General features: G+C 46.8%; 1 protein-coding gene across 3 annotated transcripts in view; it reads right to left on the bottom strand.

Moving 5' to 3' along the window:
• MYO1G (myosin IG) overlaps positions 1 to 24,889 on the bottom strand; it is a 113,110-nt gene that overhangs the window by 84,534 nt on the left and 3,687 nt on the right. For all 3 annotated transcript variants that reach the window (XM_061586918.1, XM_061586920.1, XM_061586921.1), the window contains exons 2-7: positions 19,962 to 20,170; positions 14,766 to 14,859; positions 13,992 to 14,157; positions 7,355 to 7,408; positions 5,957 to 6,052; positions 1,325 to 1,441 (exon numbers count right to left, since the gene is read on the bottom strand). In XM_061586918.1, coding sequence (XP_061442902.1) covers positions 1,325 to 1,441; positions 5,957 to 6,052; positions 7,355 to 7,408; positions 13,992 to 14,157; positions 14,766 to 14,859; positions 19,962 to 20,170 — 736 coding nt within the window. The remainder of the gene's footprint in view (positions 1 to 1,324; positions 1,442 to 5,956; positions 6,053 to 7,354; positions 7,409 to 13,991; positions 14,158 to 14,765; positions 14,860 to 19,961; positions 20,171 to 24,889) is intronic.

The raw sequence follows: 24,889 nt of genomic DNA, 5'->3' as shown, positions 1-24,889 counted from the left end.
CAGACAACCCCAAAAGTTACAGATTTTGCATGTAACTCTCAGAGAGCATTTGGCTGAAATGTTTTTTTTTCAAAAACTGGGTTTAGCATCCCAAATAATGCATCACCCTTTCCCATATAAGCAGACTGTCCTGTTGCATTTACAACCTGCATTGTAAGGGCTGCTTACAAACCATGGGTGGTATTCAACACTATTCTTACTCAGAGCAGAGCCATTGAAGTTAATGGACATGACTAACTTAGGTTCATTAATTTTAATGGGTCTACTTTGAGAAGGATACAACCCAGTATATTTAAAGCATGTGGCTTCCCCCAAAGACTCTTGGGAACCGTCGTTTGTTCAGGGTGCTGGGAACTGTAGGTTTGGGAGGAATAAACTACCGTTCCAAGGATTCTTTGCAGAAGCCATGTGCTTTATTTATTTATTTATTATTTGATTTATATCCCGCCCTTCCTCCCAGCAAGAGCCCAGGGTAGCTTTAAATGTATGGTGTTTATACAGCCCTAGATGGCAAAGGGGAATTCCACCCTTTCAGTTATGCCTCTCTGAACACCAAATACTACTGGATATTGGTTGAAGGGCCACATTCCCTCATGAACAACCTTCTGAGGGCCACATTTCATGGGTGGGCAGGGCCAGGGGCAAAACATGGGCAAAACAATAGGTATGACTCTTACGTCTGCGCAGTAGGATGCATTTCAGCCAGGCAAAAGCCAGACATTTCTACAAACACTCATCTCTCTATCCACTCTGGCAAGCAACCAAGAGGCCTCCTCACAGACTGAGGACACATTTCGCCCAGGCAAAAGCAATTGAGGAGGCTGGGAAGGAAGGCCAGAGAGGGGTGTGACCAAGGGAGAGGGGGCATGGCCTAAGAAGAGTCCCAAGGGTCAGAAAGCGGTGCCTGGAGAACCGCATTTGGCCCCTGAGGTAGAAGTTCCCTGTGAAGGAATTGTGAACAGTTTCTTACCACGTCTTAAAGCACTACTAATTATTGGAAGAAGAAAGGGTAGCCGTGAAGACTGTGGTGACTCCGATGTCAGTGAGGCAGTGAATCCGCTCCAGGATTTAGTCTGAACTTTCAAGGAACTGTCCAGGGTTCTTGAAAGACTAAAACCCGGAGTGGGTTCAATGCCCCATTGATATCGAAGCCACCAGTCTCTAGTGGAGGGTAGCAATGATTTCTTCTCACAAAAATATTATATATCAAAACCACAGAGGGAATAAAAAACAATCTGTGAGGCTGTTTTCTCTCTATCTTGAATACTTGTTCACCTGCTCACTGTGCCAAGGACACTCTCCCCAGCCCCCAGCAGATATTTACCAAGTGTAAAATGGCTGCCAGGATCTTGTACACGGAGCTCGTCTCTTCCGGAGTAAAACCAATCACGGTCATGGCGTCAGCAACAGCTCGGTGGTTGGATTTCTCACTGCCCAAGGACTAAGGTGTGTGGGGGGGATAGGGAAGGATTGGAAAGGGGTAAAGTGGAAGCAAGAACAGGAGGAGATCAGAATATCACAACTGTGCGTTGCCGAGACTTCTTCTGAAGCCTACAAATCAAGCCCAGTTCATCTGTTCATTAATACTCTGTTGGCTGTTTGAAAACAAACCTATGTGAATGAAAGACTCTCCAGTCCAAGCTGGGGAACCTATGGCCGTGCAGGTGTTGCTGGACTCCCAGCACCCTTGAGCCAGTGTCATGACCCCTGTATCGAGCAGTCGGAGGCTGCAAGAGCACCAGATGGAGAGCTCAGTCAGGGCTCAGAGCTGGTTGATGAAGACAGGAAGACCATTGCTCCTGAAGACCTTCCTCTTTCAACAAGCCTTTTAAATAGAGACCTTATCCCAGTCTGAGTCTGTGCTGGAGTTGCTTTTTAAGATGTTTTTAAAGCTTTTTTTAAAAAAAAATATGTTTTGTTTTAATATGTTTTTAATGAGGTTTTGTTTTAATATATTATAAAGTCTGTTTTTAAGATGTTTTGGAGTGTTTTCAGTGCTTTGTTTGCCGCCCTGTGCTCCTTCTGGGAGGAAGGGTGGGATATAAATTTAATAAATAAGCAAACAAATAAATAAATTGCACCTCCAGTTCCACCATGGCATGCAGCACCAGAGCACAGACCCTTACAGGTGCCTTCACCTGAGCAACCAGATGACTCCCACTGCACATCACCAATCTGGAGGCTATGAAATGGAGAAGGAGCGCCTGTCTTCAGGCAGAGGGTTGGCCCTTGGAGGCTCTGACATTCTCCACAAGGGAGCCTGGAAGAGACAATCTGGAGTAGGACGGGATCTGTTAGTTGGTGCCTGTTGGAAAGCACTCCGTCAATGTAACAGGCCGCTGTCGATTTGAGTTCATTCTTTCACCAATCTGTTCTTAACAGGAGTAAGCTAATGTCTTCATAGGAACTCTTGACAGGAATAGTAATCTGAAACACCCGGAGGCATCAGGTTGGGGGAGGCTGCCCTTAGCCATTGGACATGCTGGCTGGGGCTGGAGGAGTTGGAGTCCAACAACATCTGGAGGGCCGCCATCCACAGAGGAAGGTGTTTGGGTGAAGGAGCTACCAACACTAGTTGTAGAAATTTCAGCTAGAACACTGTCCCAATGGAAAGCACACCCTTAGAAGCCCTGGTCCATATGGCTGTGGGCCCAAATCTCTGTCCCACTCCAATCTTTTAAAAAATTAACCTATAGAGCTGTAGCTATCGGAGGACCATTCAGGTCCAAGTTGAGGACGAATTGATGATGATGATGATGATGATGATGGTTATTTTGCTTTTCTCACCAAAGTGACCCAAAGCGACTTACGTAAAAACCAGGTAAAAAGCAAATACAGCCAATAAAACCTAAAAACATACCTATACATTAAAAACCAGTTAAAAAGCAAACAATCTTCTACAAGAACCTGAAAAACGCATCCAATAGAAATAGAAGTCTAAAGGACAGGTCTACCAGTCCTCCTTGAGGAACAGCCATGGCTGGCCAGTTTAGCTCATAGAAGAGGCCTCCCAAAATTTATTTATGACCCATTGCAGGGAGGAGGAGGAGAGACAGGAGCCCTCGGTCCTCTAGTAGCTGCCCAGGAAAAGAATTTCTGCCTGCCCAGCTCTATGGGAGCTTGACTGCAGAGTCCAGTCAAGAAGAGAACAAACAGGACCTTGGATAGCTCCAATGGACCTGATAAGGCAGCTATAGGGGATGTTGTCTCTGCAGGAAGCTAGGGCGATGGTGGCTGATGGCTACACATCAGTGAGGCAGTGAAATCCGCTCCAGGATTTAGTCCAGACTTTCTAGGAGCTGTCCAAGGTGCAAATCCCAGAGCAGACTACACTGCTCCGAAATGGAGCCAATGGGAGGTTTACATAAGCTGACCAAACCTGGAGTCGGGCACATCCCTGGAGGAGCTGGCTAGCTGGTTAAAGGGCCCTCACCTAGTTTTGAAGTCTGCAGAGACAGAGATGGCACCACCCCTACAACTTTTTTCACCTCTGCAGTAGCACCTTCCAAAACTATCCCTGTTGCTTAAAGATCAAAAACACAGGAGCCCCCACCCACCCCACCCTGTTCATTCTCATTTCTAGTTACTATCGAGTTGGGCAGACCTTGTGTAAACAGTCTGTGCGTGCTTTACCCCCCCCATCTGATCATTGTCACTTCTTGTGGAAAGCTCCCAAGTCACATTTCTTAACCCTCCAAGGGCCTTTTAGGAGTTTGACAAACCAATTCAGATATGCCGCTTTTAATTCCACATATTGCCTCTGAGACCAGGTGGGAATTCAAAGCGTTCAGCTGGAAATGAAATATCAGTGCCACATAGTGGCAGTTCGGGGGGACTGCAAGAGCAGTGAGTAACTGAAATCCACCCATCCACCCCCTCCAAAAAAAACCCCACCAGGAAAACTGCTTAAAATGCAGAGCTTGGAAAAGTTACTTTTTTGAACTACAACTCCCATCAGCCCAATCCAGTGGCCATGCTGGCTGGGGGTGATGGGAGTTGTAGTTCAAAAAAGTAACTTTTCCAAGCTCTGCTAAAATGTTACCTTGGATCCCAGGGTAGGGGCAGGTTTTACCAACAAAAAAATTGTTTGGGTATCCGGTTATATGAAACTTGTAACGTCATGGGGCAAACCCTGAAATCCTTGATTGTCCCATCCTTCCATCACACACAGACAAGTTCAGGTTTTTAGGACTAACCAGAAAAAATGCTCAAAGTCGCAGATCTCTGCAGTGTAGCACACAGGGATCCTTGGGCTGAAATGGGGAATGGAATCCCTCTTCTCCCCAAAAATTCAGTTTAGCATAGGGTGACCATAAGAGGGGAGGGGAACAAGACTCCTGCATCTTTAACTGCTGTGCAGCAACCCTCTCTTCTACACAGCAATTAAAAGTACAGGAGCCCCGCCTTCTTTAGCATCCGGCCATCCTAACCAAACACCCCCAATATGGCATCACCCTTGTCCATGTAATCAAGATCACTTGTCACTGATTTAGTAGCTCCTTAACACAGTTAAAACATTCTGGCATATTTACAACCTGGATAGCAAAGGGGAAACAACAGCCTTTCAGTGTAGGCCTCTCTGAATACCAAATGCTGGGCTGCAGTATTTGAGAGATGGGGAGGAACGCCCTCATCCCCTGCTTCAAAGCTGCTTGAAGGCTTGTGGTTCATGATTGCAGCTGAAAACAAGCCATTGATGGACTAAGGCGGTAGTGGGCAACCTCCCGCCTGTGGGCTTTATTAGGCCTGCCAGGTCTCCCCACATCCCCATTTGGCCTGTTATGCCATTTCAGGCGTGTCACATCCACCTGCCCTACACTTGATACCAGTGGAGACCAGTGGCTCCAATGTCAATGGGGCAATGAATCTGGTCCAGGTTTTAGTCCGAACTCTGAATCATAGAATCATAGAATAGCAGAGTTGGAAGGGGCCTATAAGGCCATCAAGTCCAACCCCCTGCTCAATGCAGGAATCCAAATCAAAGCATTCCTGACAGATGGATCTGTCCAAGATGCTAATTATGCCAATTACTTCAGTTATATTACTATGTTATGTTGTCCCATCCCATTCATTTCAAAGCAAAGGAAATGCAATGTAAACCGGAGAAAGCCATAATCAATTACGTATTATTTGCAGACTAAAGGCAACGGCAACAGCTAGATCACATTCACTGGATCAATTTCTGTTCTGGACATGAGACAAATAAGCCAACATCAGCAATTTTTGTTCCCATTTCAATTTTCATCAGAATTCTCTGACATCCCCAGCTGTGCGTGCAGTGGGAATCTTGAGGTCTTCCCCTAGCACCCACAAAACCCCTGAACCTCCCACTCTCTGCTCCTTTGGTCATGAAGTGCTGAGGGTAGTTACCTTTTCCCCCCTTGAAAAACACATTGAGCTGAAGGAGGAACTTTCAGTGCTTTGGGCTTTTCAAGGCTCAGACTAATTTGGCGGGATCCAACTTTAACTTGGAACCCTTGGGAAAGCGAAGTATGTGCATGTATACTTTCTTTCTGTCTAGGGGGGAGGGGAAGGCTGACTATGGAGAGGGGGAGAGAACTAACCAGAAGGGGGTGATGCTTACGGCACTCTTTCAAAAAACACAAATGTGCCCACAAGTCTAAAAGAGTTGGTGACTCCTGCAGCAATTCATATCCAGATTTGTGAATGAGTGCAAATGCAGGTGAAATCTCAAGATGGGATCACGTCAGAACAGTCCTGCTAGATCAGGCCAAAGACCTATTCAGGCCAACATCCTGTTTTCACAGTGGCCAGTCTGGTGCCTGTGGAAAGCCCCAAAGTAGGGCATGCACACAATAGCACTCCCCCCTCTTTCTGCACCAAGACATCTGTAGATCAATCAGATGTGTGTTGATTGGTTTGTCTGGGGAAAGCTGGGAGAGGCCAGAAGCATTTTTAAAAAGTGATTTTTTAAATTAGCCCATGGGAAACTTACATTGTCATTGGCGCCCTCTCTGGTAAACCTGTAAGCCGCAGGATCCCTGCTGAGGTGGAGGGAATCCAGCAACACATCCGAGGCTCCAAGAAGCAACTGTAAGGAACAAGAACTCCCTTGTCAACAGCTCATGCAGCTTTCCAATCCAAGTTTGTGCAGCCAGGCTCTGAAAGCTGTGCCGCTGGAAGAAAACATGACATGCAAGGCACCAGGGGAAAGCAGGAAAGGAAGGAGGCATGATGCAAAGGAACCGCAATAACACTGTAAAATTGTGGAATAAGGGATAACATGCACACCAAAAAAACCCAGTATATGTTTTTAAAACCAGTAAGTTACTAGACCTCATGATGACTGTCCATGATAGTGGTGTAGGTTTCGTTAAGTAAGAAAACTCTGTCTGGGCTCTACCACCATGCTGCAGACATGATAGAATGCTTCACCATGGGGGAACACAAACCTCACACATAGAAAATGTCAGGGAGAAGTTAGAGCCTGTTTCTATGTTTACTATGTGCAGGGATTTTTTAATGGAAGAGCACTGTGTGGAGAGTCCCTTCCTGAAGTCTGAAGTGGTGTAGCCTGAAGTTTTACCACCACTGTGCAAACTATGAAGAGCTGGTAGGGAGGGAGGCAATGGGAAACCCCCTCTGAATACCGCTTACCAGGAAATCGCTATTCGTAGGGTCGCCATAAGTCAGGATCGACTTGACGGCAGTCCATTTCCATTTTCGTGCGAACTATGACTAAACCGTAGCTGCTTGTGTTTCTTGGTTAGAGTATGAAGGAAGCAGAACAGGAAAGTCACATGCCACTTCATACAGGCTTGAGCTGAGTTTATTATTCCTTTATGATTAATTAGAGCATTTTTAACCTGCCGGAAAGACTCCTAGAGCAGCTGACATACATCCCATGATTACACAGTGTAATTTCTTGTTTTATCACTTGTTTGCTGCCCTGGGCTCTTTTTTGGAGGAACGGTGGGATATAAATGCAATAATAAAATGAAATAATTAATGCAAGGTATGACACAAAAGGAAAAAGGGACAAGAAGGGAAGAGGAAGAAGGCAAACTCCCACAGAATGGGAATAAACTGCTAGGAAGGCAGACTGTATACACAGTGGAAATCTAGAGAACATTTAAAAAAGCGTGGCTTGTGGGATCAAACTAGAATTAGTTGGTTCCACCTGTCATTGACCCTGGCTCATCCGACTGTTGGTTTCCTGGCCTACTGCCCCACCAATCCCAAAGGGGTACCAGCCAGCAGTGATTTTTAATATTTATTTGTTTACTATGTAGGTCACTTTGAGACCTTCGGGTATAAGGCAACACATAAAGTTATAACAAGCAATCTCAGCAGGAAGGGGAAATGTTGGCTCCTCTTCTGGAATTCTGCTCACCTGATAGAAGGCATGGAAGTTTCTCTCTCCTGGTTGCTGTTTGAGGATGCGAGACTGCAAGGGAAGGGAAGACCCAAAAGGCATCACAGGGTGATCTTTTGACTGCACCAACCACTTCTGGTGCAGACCATGCAAGATTTTGAGTTAGACAGAATTCTTGCCGAGATGGAATAGAACAGCAGTCCACTCTCAACATTCTTGACACTGAAATTCTACATGCAGATCATCTGGAAATCTGTGTGACCACGTCTGCATCATGGAGAATGGATCGAGGCATCTACCTCCTTGAGCAGAATCCTGAGAATCTCTGCTTTTATTTACAGGAAAGTTTCTAGGCCTCAGTGTCACAGAGAAAAAGTAATATGCTGCTAAAAATGGAAAAAATAGAGACAGGAATTTTGCTGTGCTTCCTAGGTTAGGTGTGGGGAGTCCCTGATGTGACAAGACCATATTCAGGGCTAAAATAAACAGCTCAGCTCTACAGCCAATAATGTGAATTAAAACACGTTTTAATATATTTGCTTATCATACATCGTGTTCGGCAGCTCAGGAGGAAAGGCACAAAGCTACGTTGTAGACTAGAACCCAACAACTGGATGTTTTACCCAGAATACTTCACCAGACAGTGCCCTGACACCTTCAAGCTCATATCTACCCCCTTAAGGACTAGAAACGTTAAAAAAAAAACAACGAAAGCTGAAATGCTGAATCCTGCACTCAGTAGAATCAATTTCTGCATCTGTATTGTACATCCCCAGAACAGCATTACACACATTACAGCCCTGTACTATGGATACCTCCAAATGTGCCAGCGTAGTCCTAAGTGCTGACACCACAGATCACCACATTTTGTTGTGTACGTATACACAGGCACCATGAAGTCTGAGGGGCTCATATCTACTGAACCCAACTAACTCTCAAGAACTTCCAGACAGCATGCCTTTATAAAGGTCAACCGATCACCACAGTCCTGAGCCTGCCTCTACATAATATAAGAACATAAGAACATAAGAAGAGCCTGCTGGATCAGGCCAGTGGCCCATCTAGTCCAGCATCCTGTTCTCACAGTGGCCAACCAGGTGCCTGGGGGAAGCCCGCAAGCAGGACCCGAGTGCAAGAACACTCTCCCCTCCTGAGGCTTCCAGCAACTGGTCTTCAGAAGCATGCTCCTCTGACTAGGGTGGCACAGCACAGCCATCACAGCTAGTAGCCATTGATAGCCCTGTCCTCCATGAATTTGTCTAATCTTCTTTTAAAGCCATCCAAGCTGGTGGCCATTACTGCATCTTGTGGGAGCAAATTCCATAGTTTAACTATGCGCTGAGTAAAGAAGTACTTCCTTTTGTCTGTCCTGAATCTTCCAACATTCAGCTTCTTTGAATGTCCACGAGTTCTAGTATTATGAGAGAGGGAGAAGAACTTTTCTCTATCCACTTTCTCAATGCCATGCATAATTTGATACACTTCTATCATGTCTCCTCTGACCCGCCTTTTCTCTAAACTAAAAAGCCCCAAATGCTGCAACCTTTCCTCGTAAGGGAGTCGCTCCATCCCCTTGATCATTCTGGTTGCCCTCTTCTGAACCTTTTCCAACTCTATAATATCCTTTTTGAGATGAGGCGACCAGAACTGTACACAGTATTCCAAATGCGGCCGCACCATAGATTTATACAACGGCATTATGATATCGGCTGTTTTATTTTCAATACCTTTCCTAATTATTGCTAGCATGGAATTTGCCTTTTTCACAGCTGCCGCACACTGGGGCGACAGTTTCATCGTGCTGTCCACTACAACCCCGAGGTCTCTCTCCTGGTCGGTCACCGCCAGTTCAGACCCCATGAGCGTGTATGTGAAATTAAGATTTTTTGCTCCAATATGCATAATTTTACACTTGTTTATATTGAATTGCATTTGCCATTTTTCTGCCCATTCACTCAGTTTGGAGAGGTCTTTTTGGAGCTCTTCGCAATCCCTTTTTGTTTTAACAACCCTGAACAATTTAGTGTCATCAGCAAACTTGGCCACTTCACTGTTCACTCCTAATTCTAGGTCATTAATGAACAAGTTGAAAAGTACAGGTCCCAATAACGATCCTTGAGGGACTCCACTTTCTACAGCCCTCCATTGGGAGAACTGTCCGTTTATTCCTACTCTCTGCTTCTCAACCAATTCCTTATCCACAAGAGGACCTCTCCTCTTATTCCATGACTGCTAAGCTTCCTCAGTAGCCTTTGGTGAGGTACCTTGTCAAACGCTTTTTGAAAGTCTAAGTACACTATGTCCACTGGATCACCTCTATCTATATGCTTGTTGACACTCTCAAAGAATTCTAATAGGTTACTGAGACAGGACTTTCCCTTGCAGAAGCCATGCTGGCTCTGCTTCAGCAAGGCTTGTTCTTCTATGTGCTTCGTTAATCTAGCTTTAATAATACTTTCTACCAGTTTTCCAGGGACAGAAGTTAAGCTAACTGGCCTGTAATTTCCGGGATCCCCTCTGGATCCCTTTTTGAAGATTGGTGTTACATTTGCCACTTTCCAGTCCTCAGGCACGGAGGAGGACCCAAGGGACAAGTTACATACTTTAGTTAGCAGATCAGCAATTTCACCTTTGAGTTCTTTGAGAACTCTTGGGTGGATGCCATCCGGGCCCGGTGATTTGTCAGTTTTTATATTGTCCATTAAGCTTAGAACTTCCTCTCTCGTTACCACTATTTGTCTCAGTTCCTCAGAATCCCTTCCTGCAAATGTTAGTTCAGGTTCAGGGATCTGTCCTATATCTTCCACTGTGAAGACAGATGCAAAGAATTCATTTAGCTTCTCTGCAATCTCCTTATCGTTCTTTAGTACACCTTTGACTCCCTTATCATCCAAGGGTCCAATCGTCTCCCTAGATGGTCTCCTGCTTTGAATGTATTTATAGAATTTTTTGTTGTTGGTTTTTATGTTCTTAGCAATGTGCTCCTCAAATTCTTTTTTAGCATCCCTTATTGTCTTCTTGCATTTCTTTTGCCAGAGTTTGTGTTCTTTTTTATTTTCTTCATTCGGACAAGACTTCCATTTTCTGAAGGAAGACTTTTTGCCTCTAAGAGCTTCCTTGACTTTGCTCGTTAACCATGCTGGCATCTTCTTGGCCCTGGCGGTACCTTTTCTGATCTGCGGTATGCACTCCAGTTGAGCTTCTAATATAGTGTTTTTAAACAACTTCCAAGCATTTTCGAGTGATGTGACCCTCTGGACTTTGTTTTTCAGCTTTCTTTTTACCAATCCCCTCATTTTTGTGAAGTTTCCTCTTTTGAAGTCAAATGTGACCGTGTTGGATTTTCTTGGCAATTGGCCAGTTACATGTATGTTTAATTTAATAGCACTGTGGTCACTGCTCCCAATCGGTTCAACAACACTTACATCTCGCACCAGGTCCCGGTCCCCACTGAGGATTAAGTCCAGGGTTGCCGTCCCTCTGGTCGGTTCCATGACCAACTGGTCTAGGGAATAGTCATTTAGAATATCTAGAAACTTTGCTTCCTTGTCATGACTGGAACACATATGCAGCCAGTCTATGTCCGGGTAGTTGAAGTCACCCATTACTACCACATTTCCTAGTTTGGATGCTTCCTCAATTTCATATCTCATCTCAAGGTCTCCCTGAGCATTTTGATCAGGGGGACGATAGATCGTTCCCAGTATTAAGTCCCTCCTGGGGCATGGTATCACCACCCACAACGATTCTGTGGAGGAGTCTGCCTCTTTTGGGGTTTCGAGCTTGCTGGATTCAATGCCTTCTTTCACGTATAGAGCGACTCCGCCACCAATACGTCCTTCCCAGTCCTTCCGATATAGTTTATATCCAGGGATAACCGTATCCCACTGGTTTTCTCCATTCCACCAGGTCTCCGTTATGCTCAATATATCAATGCTTTTCTCTAAGACCAAGCACTCCGGTTCTCCCATCTTGGTTCGCAGGCTCCTAGCATTAGCGTACAGGCACTTGTAAGCAGTGTCTCTCTTCAAGTGTCTTTGGCACTTGTGGTTAGGCCTGCGGTAATTTTGCTCTTCTGAATTTATATCCTGTGCCCCTGCTCTCATAATGCCTACTTCTAGGCCTACCCCCTTTAAAATTTCATCATTTCTTTGGTTTTTATCCCAGGGGGGAGGTTTATTCCGAACCGGACCTTTCTCAGCTCCTGTCGGGTTTCCCCCCTCAGTCAGTTTAAAAGCTGCTCTGCCACCTTTTTAATTTTAAGTGCCAGCAGTCTGGTTCCATTCTGGTTCAAGTGGAGCCTGTCCCTTTTGTACAGGCCCGGCTTGTCCCAAAATGTTCCCCAGTGCCTAACAAATCCAAACCCTTCCACCCGACACCATCGTCTCATCCACGCATTGAGACTGCGAAGCTGGGCCTGTCTGGCTGGTCCTGCGCGTGGAACCGGTAGCATTTCAGAGAAAGCCACCTTGGAGGTCCTGGCTTTCAGCATCCTACCTAGCAACCTAAATTTTGCTTCCAGGACCTCACGGCTGCATTTCCCCATGTCGTTGGTGCCAACGTGCACCACGACCACTGACTCCTTCCCAGCACTGGGATTACTATATATTATTACATAATATGTAATAATAATAAGCATTTTCAGAATCATAGAGTTGGAAGGGTTCTCAAAGGTCATCTAGTCCAACTAGTCCAACTAGCTGGTGCAGGAAATGTCCTACGACAGCATTCCTGAATGGCAGCCACCCAACCTCAACTCGAAATCCTCCAACAAAGGAGATTTCACCATCTGTGTATTCTTCTTCCAAATGTGCAAAATGCTTCATGAAGTTTATCCCATTGTTACAACAACCTTATAAGATAGCTCCATATTAGTATCCTTATATTGCAGATGGAAGGGGGAGGCTGAGGGCTGCCCCACAGTTCCCTAGTAGCAGAGACAAGATTCAGGCAAATTCTGCAAAAGAGGAATTTGCATATTTGCAAATGATGGGAAGTGTGCAAATTAATGGACATTTGTAGAATTACTGTCACAGACTTAGAATATTAAGGTCCCCTAATGGGGAGAATTCCAGCCACTGATAACACAGCATCATAGAATTTTGGAGTTGGAAGGGACCCTGGAAGTCATCTAGTCAAGCCCTCTCCTCAGCATGGGAATCTTTTCACTATGGCATCCTTACACAAAGCTCGTATTTTTTAAATCACTTCTGGCACACAGCTGGCTAATCCTAAATCTATCATGAGTAACACAGGCAGCAAAATCTTAGCTGGAAGAGGACAGAGTATTGGGAAGGGCCGTTGTTGCTCAGTGGCTGAGCATCTGTTCTGCATGGAGAATGTCCCGTGCTCAGTTCCCTGGACATCTCCAGCTAGGGTTGGGAAAAGCCCCTTCTATAAAACCCAGGAGGGCCGCCCCCAGTCAGTCTAGACCAGGGGTTCCCAAACTGTGGTCCATGGACCACCAGCGGTCCGCAAGCTTCATTCAGGTGGTTCACAGCTTGGCTGTGGGTTTCTGGTTGAAGGCAGGAGACTGCACATCCATCGCATGCAACAGTCATATTGATTTTGAAATGCATTTGATCGCTTCTCCTATTTCTAATATTGTATCGTATTACAGCATGAATTCTATGGAATTACAAATGCTACAATAGGCAGAAAATAATCGTTAGGTGCAAAGCCCTGGAGCCTAATGGACTATAATTCCCACTCCACACCTCCCTTGTGTGACTCATTGTGCAATCCTGAGCTACTATGAAAAGGGGCAGCTCAAGGCCATCCAGTGGGCAACAAAAATAACCAAGAGCAACTGGAATAAATGTTATCTTCTCCTTGGCAGATTTCCCCCACGACTAGCAGAATCATCCCATTGTTCAAGCAAGCATTAGAAAGTAGCCCGAGTTTCTCAGGGTCAGCAATAAACATGCACACAGATACGAAATCACCTCATACCCAGACCCCTCCTTGGCAGGGGGGTGAGAGAGAAAAAGAGGCTTTTAAAAAGAGGCTTGAGTTGGAGGAAGGGGGGTAATGGCGATCTGAGCTCCAACACGGGTAACAGCGCTCTCCACGCAGGACTGCAGGGAGAGAACCAGGAAGGGATTTTGTGTCTCGGCACCAGCCTTGAGACAAACAGAATCCTTCCTGATTTTGGGTCAGAGCTCTTCCACACCACTTCAGCTGTAGCTGTACTCTGCTGCCCACTCCTGGGCCTAGGATAGGTAATCTCGCCTACCTGTCACTCTTTATAGTAACAGGGTCCTTTGATCTCTTTAGTTTAAAGTTATGAATGGGTTAGGATAGCAATGATTAATGCTGCCACGCACCCAGTAATTTTGTAATGCTATTCTGCTCTTTTCTATCAAAAAAAGAAAGCTTTGCTTTAGTCTGGTTTGGACCTGGATTTCTTGGGTTATACATGCACCATTTAGGCACACTTCAGGGCAAAGCACTTGTTTTATCCCTAGCAAGTGATCCCCCTCCTCTCAAGGAGGTGTGTTTCATGGGACATGTGGGTGGCAAGTTCACACACTCAGGTTCCCAAGGACACGTGTCATAACAAGTGCTCCACCAAGACCCCCATTGCGGGGAAACGTTTGGGAACCCCTAGTCTAGGCAATCCTGAGCCAGATGACCCAACCACGTTCCACTGTACCTTCTCCAGGAGATAGTTGTTGATGTGCCCCCCGGTGGGGTCCCCTTTGAAGTCAAAATTGATGTCCATGTACTTGCCAAACCGGCTGGAGTTGTCATTGCGGTTGGTCTTGGCGTTGCCAAAGGCCTCCAGGACACAGTTGGACTTCAGCAAGACATTCTTCACCCTGGGAGGAAGCAGGGAGGATGTCGAGAAGAAGGGATGCCAAACGTGAGGGCCAGGGGGTGACTGCCATGCTTTACACTGCGTTGGATGTGCTTTAACTGCATGCGTGGATCTGCCCTTTGTTTCTTGGGCTGTGTACGCACCATGCCTTCAAAGAGCATTTAAAGCACATTATTTTCCCCTTACAGAGCTACAATTCCCAGCACCCTTAACAAACTACAGTTCCCTGGATTCTTTGGGGGAAAGAATGTGCTTCAAACGTACGGTGTGTACGCAGCCTTGCTGAAGCAACATCAGAACTTTGTGGTTTTTGAGCAGTGCCTGAGCCTTGTGTCTCCTCACAGAGTAGGACGGTCCTCAGGGTCAACAAAGGAGATCCTGCAAGCCTGATGACTGCCCACCCCTGATGTAAAGCGTGCTCCTCTCCCTCTCCTGCTCCAGTTCCCAAGAAGGGGGGATGGGACATACAAGCAGCCCTGCTAGATCTAACTTACCTCCAGCAGTGAAGGGCAAGTCTTTCCATGGCTATTAACCATAGTGACAACTAGGAATGGAAGTGTGGAACCTCCCTATCCAGAAGCAGTCTGTCTCTCCATTTTAGCCACTTACCTTTCCACCTCTGCCCTCTGGGTGGGGTTTGTGATGGCAGCAATATACTGCATGATATACTTGCTGGCTTCTGTCTTCCCCGCTCCACTTTCCCCTACAAGGCAGATCAATGCACTGAGAAAGGGAACGGAAGTGGGAGATAACTAGCGCTGGCCTACACATGCAGCAGAAGGGGGAGGTAGCAGAGTGGAATGCACCACTTCAGACTGCAAGGGTATGTGTGTGAGTTTTACATCATTTGAATGCTCACTTGCGCAGAAAAAAACCCGTAACAAGCAAATAAAAGCCTGCGATGAAAAGTCCCTCCCATGCTAGTTTCTACTTACAGGAAATTTGGCGTTGTTGGAGAGAATTTAATAATGTGCAAAAAAACCCTGCAATCTGAAATTGTACAATCCATAGTACCCTTTCACAGAACCATGGTAGAGTTGGAAGGGGCCCACAAGGCCATCCAGCCCACCACACTGCTCAATGCAGGAATCCAGCTTCAAGCATACTGGACAGGTGGCTGTCCATCTGCCTCTTGAATGTCTCCAATGTTGGAGAGCCCACCACCTCCCTAGGCCATTCATCCCATTAATTGGTTCAGGACTGGACCATCTCATTCTGCTGTATGTGTAGACTGGGCTCAGGTTAGAACACATCAAAGTGTACAGTGCAAATAATAATAATAATAAAATTTTATTTCTAAGCCGCCTATCTGGCCGCATGAGCGGCCACTCTAGGCGGCGTACAAATTAAAATAAATACAATATATAAAATACACATATAAAAACAAGAACCTTAATACAATTTAAACTAAGACCACCCATAACCATAACAGATAGGGATCTAGTAGGCCTGCCTGAATAGCAGGTTTTCAAAGCTTGGCGAAAACTCGGCAGGGAGGGGGCATGGCGGAGATCATAAGGCAGAGAGTTCCAGAGGGTGGGGGCCACGATCGAAAATGCCCTCTCTCTGGTCCACACCAGCCTAGCTGTTTTAACTGGTGGGACCGAGAGAAGGTCTTGAGTGGCTGATCTCGTCAGGTGGCTCATTTGTTGATGCTGGAGGCGTTCCTTCAGATAAACTGGGCCGAGACCGTATAGGGCTGTAAAGGTTAACACCAACACCTTGAATTGGACCCGGTAGACAACTGGTAACCAGTGTAGGTCTTCTAACACTGGGGTGATGTGATCACGGCGACGGCTGTTCTTAATCAAACGTGCCGCCGCGTTCTGTACCAGCTGTAATTTCCGGACCGTTTTCAAGGGTAACCCAACGTAGAGCGCATTACAGTAGTCCAAGCGAGAGGAGACCAGGTCATGCACCACCCGTGGGAGGAGATGAACAGGAAGGTAGGGTCGCAGCCTCTGTATCAGATGTAATTGATACCAAGCTGCCCGGCTCACTGCCGAGACCTGAGCCTCCATGGACAGCTGGGAATCAAGAATGACCCCGAGGCTGCGGACCTGGTCCTTCAGGGGCAGTTTTACCCCATTGAGCACCAGGTCTAAAGCTCCTAATCTTTTCCTGTCTCCCACAAGCAGTACCTCGGTCTTGTCAGGGTTTAGCTTCAGCCTATTTCCTCCCATCCATTCACTTACTGACTCCAGGCACTTGGAAATGGTCTCCACAGCCAACTCTGGTGAGGACTTAAACGAGAGATAGAGCTGGGTGTCATCCGCATATTGGTGACACCGCAGCCCAAATCTCCTGATGATGGCTCCCAGCGGCTTTACATAGATGTTGAATAGCATGGGGGAGAGGATAGAACCCTGTGGCACACCACAATTGAGAGGCCAAGGGTCTGAAACCTCATCCCCCAATGCCATCCGTTGATGTCTATCTGAGAGATAGGAACGGAACCACCGTAAAACAGTGCCCCCTATTCCCATTCTCTTCAGGCGATCTAGAAGGATACCGTGGTCGACGGTATCGAAAGCCGCTGAGAGATCCAGGAGGACAAGGAATGTATGTTCTCCCTTATCCAATGCCCTCCTTAAATCATCCACCAGAGCAACCAAGGCTGTTTCAGTTCCATGTCCAGTCCTGAAGCCCGATTGGAACGGATCCAAATAATCTGCTTCATCCAAGTGTGTCTGTAACTGATTGGCCACCACTCGCTCGATCACCTTGCCCAAGAATGGTAGATTAGAGACTGGGCGAAAGTTGTTCAACTCTTGGGGATCCAAGGAGGACTTTTTCAGAATGGGCTTTATTACCGCCTCCTTGAGGGCTAATGGCACTGCCCCTTCTTCTAAGGAAGCATTCACCACTGCCTTGATCCCTTCGCTTAGTTCCTCTTTACAGCCCAAAATGAGCCATGTAGGGCAAGGATCAAGCAAACAAGTGGTCGGCCTCATAGTAGAGAGCACCTTGTCCACTTCCTCAGAGGGAAGAGGCTGAAACCGATCCCACCGGACCGGAATGCAACTGGCCGACTCTGGCATACTGCCTGTATCCACGGTATACGGAATCGTGCTCTTCAGGCACTCAATTTTATCTGCAACGTGTTTGGAAAATGTGTCACAGGAGGCTTTAGAATGTTCCATGGGTTCCTGCGCAACTGGACCGACCAGGCTTCGGACCACTTGGAACAACCTCCTGGGACAACACTCTGCAGACACAATAGAGGCAGCAAAGAAATCTCTCTTTGTTGCCTTTGTTGCCACTTGGTAGGCTGCTATTGCTGCTCTAACCAGTGTCCGATCGCCTTCGGGGCGAGATTTCCGCCACCGGCGCTCTAGTCGTCTCACCTCCCGTCTCAGACCTCGCAGCTGTGGTGTATACCAGGGTGCAGTCTGAGTTCTATTCAGGGGGAGAGGACGTTTCGGAGCCACCCGGTCTATAGCTCCGGTGATCTCCCTATTCCACTCCGTCACCAGGGTTTCGACCGGGCGACCTTCAGACAACTCCAAATCTCCCATCGCATTCAGGAATCCCTTAGGCTCCATCAGGTGTCTGGGGCGGACCATTCTAATAGGTCCCTGTCCCCTGTGGAGGGTGTGTGGCATTGAGAGATCTATATTTACCAGATAGTGATCTGACCATGGCACGGGTTTAGCAACAACGGCCCCCACTTTCAGAGCACTTCCTCGCCCTCCCGAGACAAACACAAGGTCAAGAGCATGACCGGCTACATGGGTGGGCTCAGTATTACTAAGGTGCAGTTCCCAGGAAGTCATGGTTTCCATGAAATCCAGAGGAGCTCCTATGAGAGCCGCCTCGGCGTGCAGGTTAAAATCCCCCAAAACCAATAGGCTGGGGGAGAGGACCCGCACACCAGAGACAACCTCAAGCACCTCGGTCAGGGAGTCTGCCGTGCAGCGGGGTGGGCGGTACACAAGCAGAATCCCTAAACTGCCCTTTGAGCCCAACCTCCAGTACATGCAGTCAACAAACTTGGTCTCGTGGCAAAAATCAAAGACTCCCGATAAATAACTGCCACTCCCCCTCCCCGCCTACCAACCCTCGGCTGCTGCGCATACTGGTAACCGGCTGGGCACATGGCCTCAAGCACCGGGGCTGAGGCCTCATCCAGCCAGGTTTCCGTAATGCACATTAGGTCTGCGTTCTCATCCACGATCATATCATGGATGAGTGTTGTTTTCTGTACCACAGACCTGTCATTACACAGCAGCAGTCGAAGGTTGGATGGAGTCGTACATCCCCCAGTTGTCTTCTTCAAGGAGCAACTTGACTTAACAAGGCTCATTAAGAGTAGTTGCTGAGTCTTGGTATGGCAAACTCAAAACAGATAGCTGAAGTAGACAAAGCATTCCTCAGAAGATGCATCCACTTATCTGCAAGTGCCACTTCCTATTAAAAATGGCACTCTGCACATGCACAGTGGCACTTCTCTCAATTACTGCTTGCCCCATTTCACAGCTAAATGGGCTTAGCACTGGTCTGGGGCATGAATGAAGATCTGCTGGGGCCTGGGACTTCAGTCTGTAAAGTGACTAAGAAAATGCACAGCGCCAAATCTACAAAAGATGGTAACATTTAATTAGTTGGATTAAAAGCTTAAAGAAGCAGCTAAAAAGGTTCCCCAGTTAATTGGGCACCGGATATATATGTGTACATATTTTTAACATACTCTATTTTATTCATAAGAAGCCTAAGAACTGTTGTTCTCCAGGTGACACACAAATCAATGTCACAAGAAGATGACAGTACTTGAAAAAAATGCATTTGATCAAGTGGACTCTGGTCCATGAAACCTTGTGTCAAAATAGGTTGGCTAGCGTTTAAGATGCCACAAGACTCTTTATTTCATCTTGGGAATGCTTCTTGCAAGATGGTGTCTGTGATGACGCATACGTGCACCATCAAAACTCAGAGAAAGTATGCTTCTGACATCGTAACTATTGCCTTAACCCATATGCAAAGTTATGCAAATGGAATCAATAGATAAATTAACTAATAGAGCAATCCAACCCCCTTACGTGCCAAGTTAGATGAAGGTTTCTCTCCACTGAGTCCTGCCAGCCTCTGAGCTCTCCAGAGCTATCTTCCCTTCTGCCATGCTGCTGGTGAGATCCCCGCCAGTAGAAAGCCCCGAAACAGGCCATTCAGGGTGTGAAGGTAGAGCCTGACACTGATTTTATGCCTTCTATGTTTAAATTTTACCCTTGTAGTCCCTTTTAGTACCACTCCCTATATATATGTATATATGTGTGTGTGTATATATATATATTGTATTTTATATATTTTAATTGTATTTTATGTATTTTAATGTTTTTGTGATTTTACTGTTTACAATTTTATTATGTACATGTTTGATTTTATTTTTGTAAGCCACCCTGAGTGCCCTATTATAGGGTAGAAGGGAGGGATAGAAATCTTTTAAATAAATAATAAATAAATAAATTCGGGGGGAGGGGGAGGGCTGTACTGGTCTGAGATTTGTTGGATCCCAAGTCAGTCCCACTGCCATCACGCAATGACATCCGGCCTGATTTGGGCCGGATCACTGCACCAGCTCGAGCCACTGCCTCCCGCAATGCGCTGCAAGTCTGCGAATGACATGGTGACCCCACCATTCTCAGTGGACAGCAGGGGCAGCCTCATATCCTATGTGATTGATCCCCTAATATTCCTTCAGTTGGGTCACAGCAAGTGTGAGATAGACGGCACAAGCCTCGCTGTTACTATGACAACACACCCGCGCCAACGTGACTGAGAGCGAGAAGGCCACGAGGGATCCCATACCTGAGATGACAATGCAAGTGTCTTTGGCCCGGCGCTTCATGGCCTTGTAGGCGGCATCAGCCACCGCGTAGAGATGGGGTGGCCTCTCGTATAGCTCTCGGCCCCGGTAGTGTTCAATCACATCCTTCCCATACAGTTCCGTCTGCTTGTAGGGGTTCACGGAGACAACCACCTCTCCTATGTAGGTGTAGATCCGGCCTTTCTCGAACCTTGGGGATAACAGAAGAAATGCAGTTAAGTCCAGAGCAGTGTGTGTGTGGGCATCTTCCATATTCTTGGGGACCACCTTAGAGCACTGTTGGGTCCCCAAATGTTGTTGGACTACAACTCCCACCATCCTCAGCCAGCATGGTCTATGGTCAAGAATCATAGGAGTTGCCGTCCATCAGACGAACACTGCTCTAGAGCAGGGGTGGGGAACCTGTTTCAGCCTGAGGGCCACATTCCCTTCTCAACAACCTTCTGAGGGCCACTTACCAACATATTTTTAAAATTATTATTGATTAGATTTATTAGTCACTTGCTACCTGAAGGTCTTTGTTGAAAATCAAAATAAGTATACCACAGCATAAAAACAAAATCATAATACAATCCCTACCCTCATTTAGCCACAGAAAACTTTGGCAGCACCCTAATAACAAAAGAACACCCTCAGAGTCTATCGAATGCCTGGGGGGGGGAGAGAAGTCTGGGGGGCTGCATTCAACCCCTGGGGTTGTGAGTCCCCATTCCCTGCTCTACAACTCCCTGAATGTCGAGACAGCTTGGTTTCCTCTCTGTGAGTGGGCATGGCACGACAGGGAAGGTCCAGCAGCCTGGATATTTTTTATCAATTATTATTATTATTACACGGTGGAGACTGGTGCTCCGATGTCAGTGGGGCAGTGAATCCACTCCAGGTTTTAGTCCAAACTTTCAAGGATCTGCCCATGGTGATGAAAGTTTGGACTAAAACCCAGAGCAGATTCACTGCCCCACTGACATCACAACCACTAGTCCCCACTGTCTTTTACATTTCTGTCCTACCTTTCTTCTGAGGAGTACAAGGGTGTGTGCATGGTTCTTCCCCTCCCAATTTTATTCTCAAAACCACCCTGTGAGGTAGGTTAGGCTGAGCGAAAGTGTCTGGCTGACCAGACTTGGCTCACCAGCCCACAGTTCCCCACTCCTGCTCTCGACTGGTCCAAAGGGAAAGGTGTGTATTTTTTCTGCACAACTCCTTCAGGAGCAATCGGGCTCCATCATTAGATAGTTTGGTGGTACCTAACACTAAGAGTTTCACAGTCATGCAACATATCCACAGCTCAGGCATAACATACCCATGTGCATACATTTATGCCCGGCCTAACGAAAGAGGCCACTTTTTCGTTACTAGCTCTGCCTCTGAGCCTCTTATAGCAACCTAAAATCCAGAACAGAAGACATTTTCTCTGCTAACTTTCAGGTGGCTATTAAAAAGCAGGGCTGGGAAAGCGCATCCCTCGCTGTCCTGTTGAATCCTGTGGCCTGATCCTTTGGCTATTGCTGGCTCTCGGCTGAACTTCACCTGTGCTGCTGAATCTAGGGTTGTGTGAGAATGACAATAGGAACTGGCCTCATCTGCATCTCCTCAACTAATGTGCAAATTGGAGTGCAACCATCTTCCACGTTTTGCACCTCTCTCAATTGGATGCACTGCCTTCAAGTCGATCCCAGCGTATGGCGACCCTATGAATAGGGTGTTCAGGGTGTTCATGGTAAGTGGTATTCAGAGGGGGTTTCCCATTGCCTCCTTCTGAGGCTAGTCCTCCCCAGCTGGCTAGGGCCTGCTCAGCTTGCCACAGCTGCACAAGCCAGCGCCTTCCAGGTCCGCAACTACCAGCTGGGGGGCAACTGGGCTCCTTGGGACTATGCAGCTTGCCCACGGCTGCACAGGTGGCAGGGCACGTCACCCCTGAGCCACTCCCTGTGGAGATGATCTTTAGCTGGCCCTTGACACCCAGGAGACACGAGCGGTGATTTGAACTCACAGACTCTGGACTCCCAGCCAGGCTGTCCTCCCCACTGTGTAGTTTTCAGCCCCAAAACACATCTTTGGGATATTTTAAAGGGGGGGCTGTTCTTATGTGTCAAAGTAGGACTCTGTTATAAAGCCAGCTCACTTGAGATTAGTGGTCTTCTTGTGCCTGGGAAATTCGAGGCTTGTAACCAGTGGAGGCTGGTGGCTCCATAGCAGCGGAATCCGCTCCAGGTTTTAATCCGAACTATCAAGGAGCTGAGTACGGACAAAAACCCAGAGAGGATTCCACCTGCCCCACTGAAATGGAGCCACCAGCTGTCACTACTAAGTTACGATGCTGGCCTGCCACATTCTTGGGAAAGGCTGTCACTCGGGTAGAAGATCTGAATCCCTGCCAGACTTTGCCTGATGAGGAAAGTGACAGGTGCTCTGGAAAGGGTGTGATAACATAGGCGTGATGCAACATCATCTAACCTCCCCGAAAACAAATCAGAATGAATGCGCATTGAACAGCCGGCATCGTGTAACCTTCATGCAAACTTTGTGGAGGGCTGGCATTAGGGCGAATGGGTCAATGCCCCATCAACCTCCGCCTGCCCCCAGCCATCCTCCAGCTGCCTGTCTGCCTACTCACATGCAGGCCGGAGAGATGGCTCCGGCTGTCACCTCCCTCCTCTTCCTCCTCCTCCTCCTCCTCTGTCTCAGAGTTGCCTTTGCAGAACTCAAGAGGGAGGCAAATGAGGACAAAAGTAGAAATTTTTGGCTCCGCCTTCCATTAGCTCTGGCCCCACCTACTGTTTGGGCTACTGGCCTTCCGCCCTGCCAGTCCTAATGGGCACCAGTCGCCACTCTTTTGTGCAAACAAATCAGGATGAATGCTCAACAAAGAAGTCATCTGGAAGCAACCACGGACTGGGAATCAGATTATCCATCCACCCCTCACTGAATCTCTGATCCTGATCCTGACCTTGTCTGCAATTTAGTGCTGATACCAGCCAGCTGGTTCCTTGTTCCATACTGCTACACACACAAACAAACAAACAAACTAGACAGGGTTCCTCCAGGTCCAGGTTTTAAGCAAAAGGATAGCAGGAATGAGGAGCCACCTGTGACGTACCCCCAAGGTGCAGCAGGTCTCTGTGCCTCATGCCGCCCCGAGCGATTTTGCTGCCTGAAATGGGGCACAAATGCTCCCGCCCTCCCTGCTACAGCTGACGCTCTGAACAGCCTTGCTGCACCATTCAGACCCCAGGGGCCGCTTTCTGCAGGATTCGCCCTGAATTGCTTGAACAAAGTTTGCAGGGAGTTTATTTATTTCTTACATTTATCTCCCACCTTTCCTCCAAGGAGCTCAAGATGGCATACAAACATGACTGTTCCCCTCCCAATTTTATCCTCACATCAACCCTGTGAGGTAGGTTAGGCTGAGAGGCAGTAACTGGCCCAAGACCACCCAGTGAGTTTCATGGCTGGGGGGGATTAAAACCCTGGTCTCCCAGGTCATAGTCCAATACCCATACCATTACACCACACTGGATGATGCTGGTGGTTTATTGAACATTCTGATTTGTTTGTGGGGAGGTTATATGACAACACATTGAGCAACTACCATTTCTAGTACATTTTCCCCATCACTTTCCTTACTGCGACAGGTTTGATTTTTTTTTAAAGCAGGCCTGTCATTATTTACTAGATTTCTCACCCACTCTTGACCAAGAAGTCCCAGAACAGGTTACCACAATTTAAAAATACAACATCAAAATCAACTGAAACAAATAATAGGCAAGATAATAGGGTGGATCCTAAAATCAGGGCTTGGAAAAGTTACTTTTTTTAACTACAACTCCCATCAGCCCAATCCAATGGCCATGCTGGCTGGGGCTGATGGGAGTTGTAGTTCAAAAGTACTTTTCCAAGCTCTGCCTAAAATATATATTATCTCAGATGTGTAAGACCAGATAAAAGAGGGGTGTCCAGCTTAGGGGTAGGTGAGAAATTTGATAGAGGCAAACGTTACAGCGGACTACCCCACAGTTTGCACGTTCGTTATCTTTGAGACACAGTCCTGTTTGCTAAGTGCTTCTGCAGCTGTTGCAGAAACCAGTTTTTTTTAAAAAGGCAAATATAACAATCTGAACTGCTGTAATGTATATTTGCTTTAACTTGTGTTATTGAGGTGATGATGGTAGCCATTTATTGTCTGGTTCTTAACCTGTCTCCCCCTTGTGTCTGTTTTTTTTAAAAAAAATCTCTGTGGCTTTAGCCAAACTCACAGTTCTTTACTAGTATGACTAGTCACCACCAGCACACTGAAAAACTGACAGAGGCATGGAGGGGGGAGAAGGAAGGAAAATAAGTTGGTTAACTATAGATTGAATAAGTTGCTCAGCTGTTGGCCAAACAGGCTAACTGTAAGGTCAAGAACTGAGCAAACAGCAGCGCTCAAGTCTTGAAACTTTCAAAATTATATCACATAGCTGAGCTGAAAAAGAAATTCAACTGCTCAAGACTCATTAATTGCACTGGGAGGGGGGGAGTCTATATCCTTCCCTTAGACAGACAATAACCACGAGGCAAAATGCCTACTTGATGGGCAATTACCTCATTTATTTATGTTTTAATAATAATAATAATAAATCGTAGGCCATTGTTAGAAAAAACAAAATAATAATGTTGTTTTTCAGCAATGGAAAAAGACAAAAAGAGAAGATAACAAAGTGCTAACGACCATAGACTGTAACCAGCTTGACATGACAACTGAGCCGGCACCAAACTGTGAACTACATCCCTAGTGAAGAGTGGCAAATCCACTTTACTTTCACAACCCAACTTTGCCAGTACGCATCTGAGGCTGCATACACACCATGCTTTTAAAGCACACCTCCACACACACAAGAATTCTGGGAACTGTAGTTTTTAAAGGGTGCTG

This window comes from Rhineura floridana, chromosome 10 (assembly GCF_030035675.1).
Source record: "Rhineura floridana isolate rRhiFlo1 chromosome 10, rRhiFlo1.hap2, whole genome shotgun sequence".
NCBI classification, from domain to species: domain Eukaryota; kingdom Metazoa; phylum Chordata; class Lepidosauria; order Squamata; family Rhineuridae; genus Rhineura; species Rhineura floridana.
Note: the sequence above shows the minus strand (reverse complement) of the source record. Positions and strands in the feature narration are given on the sequence as shown.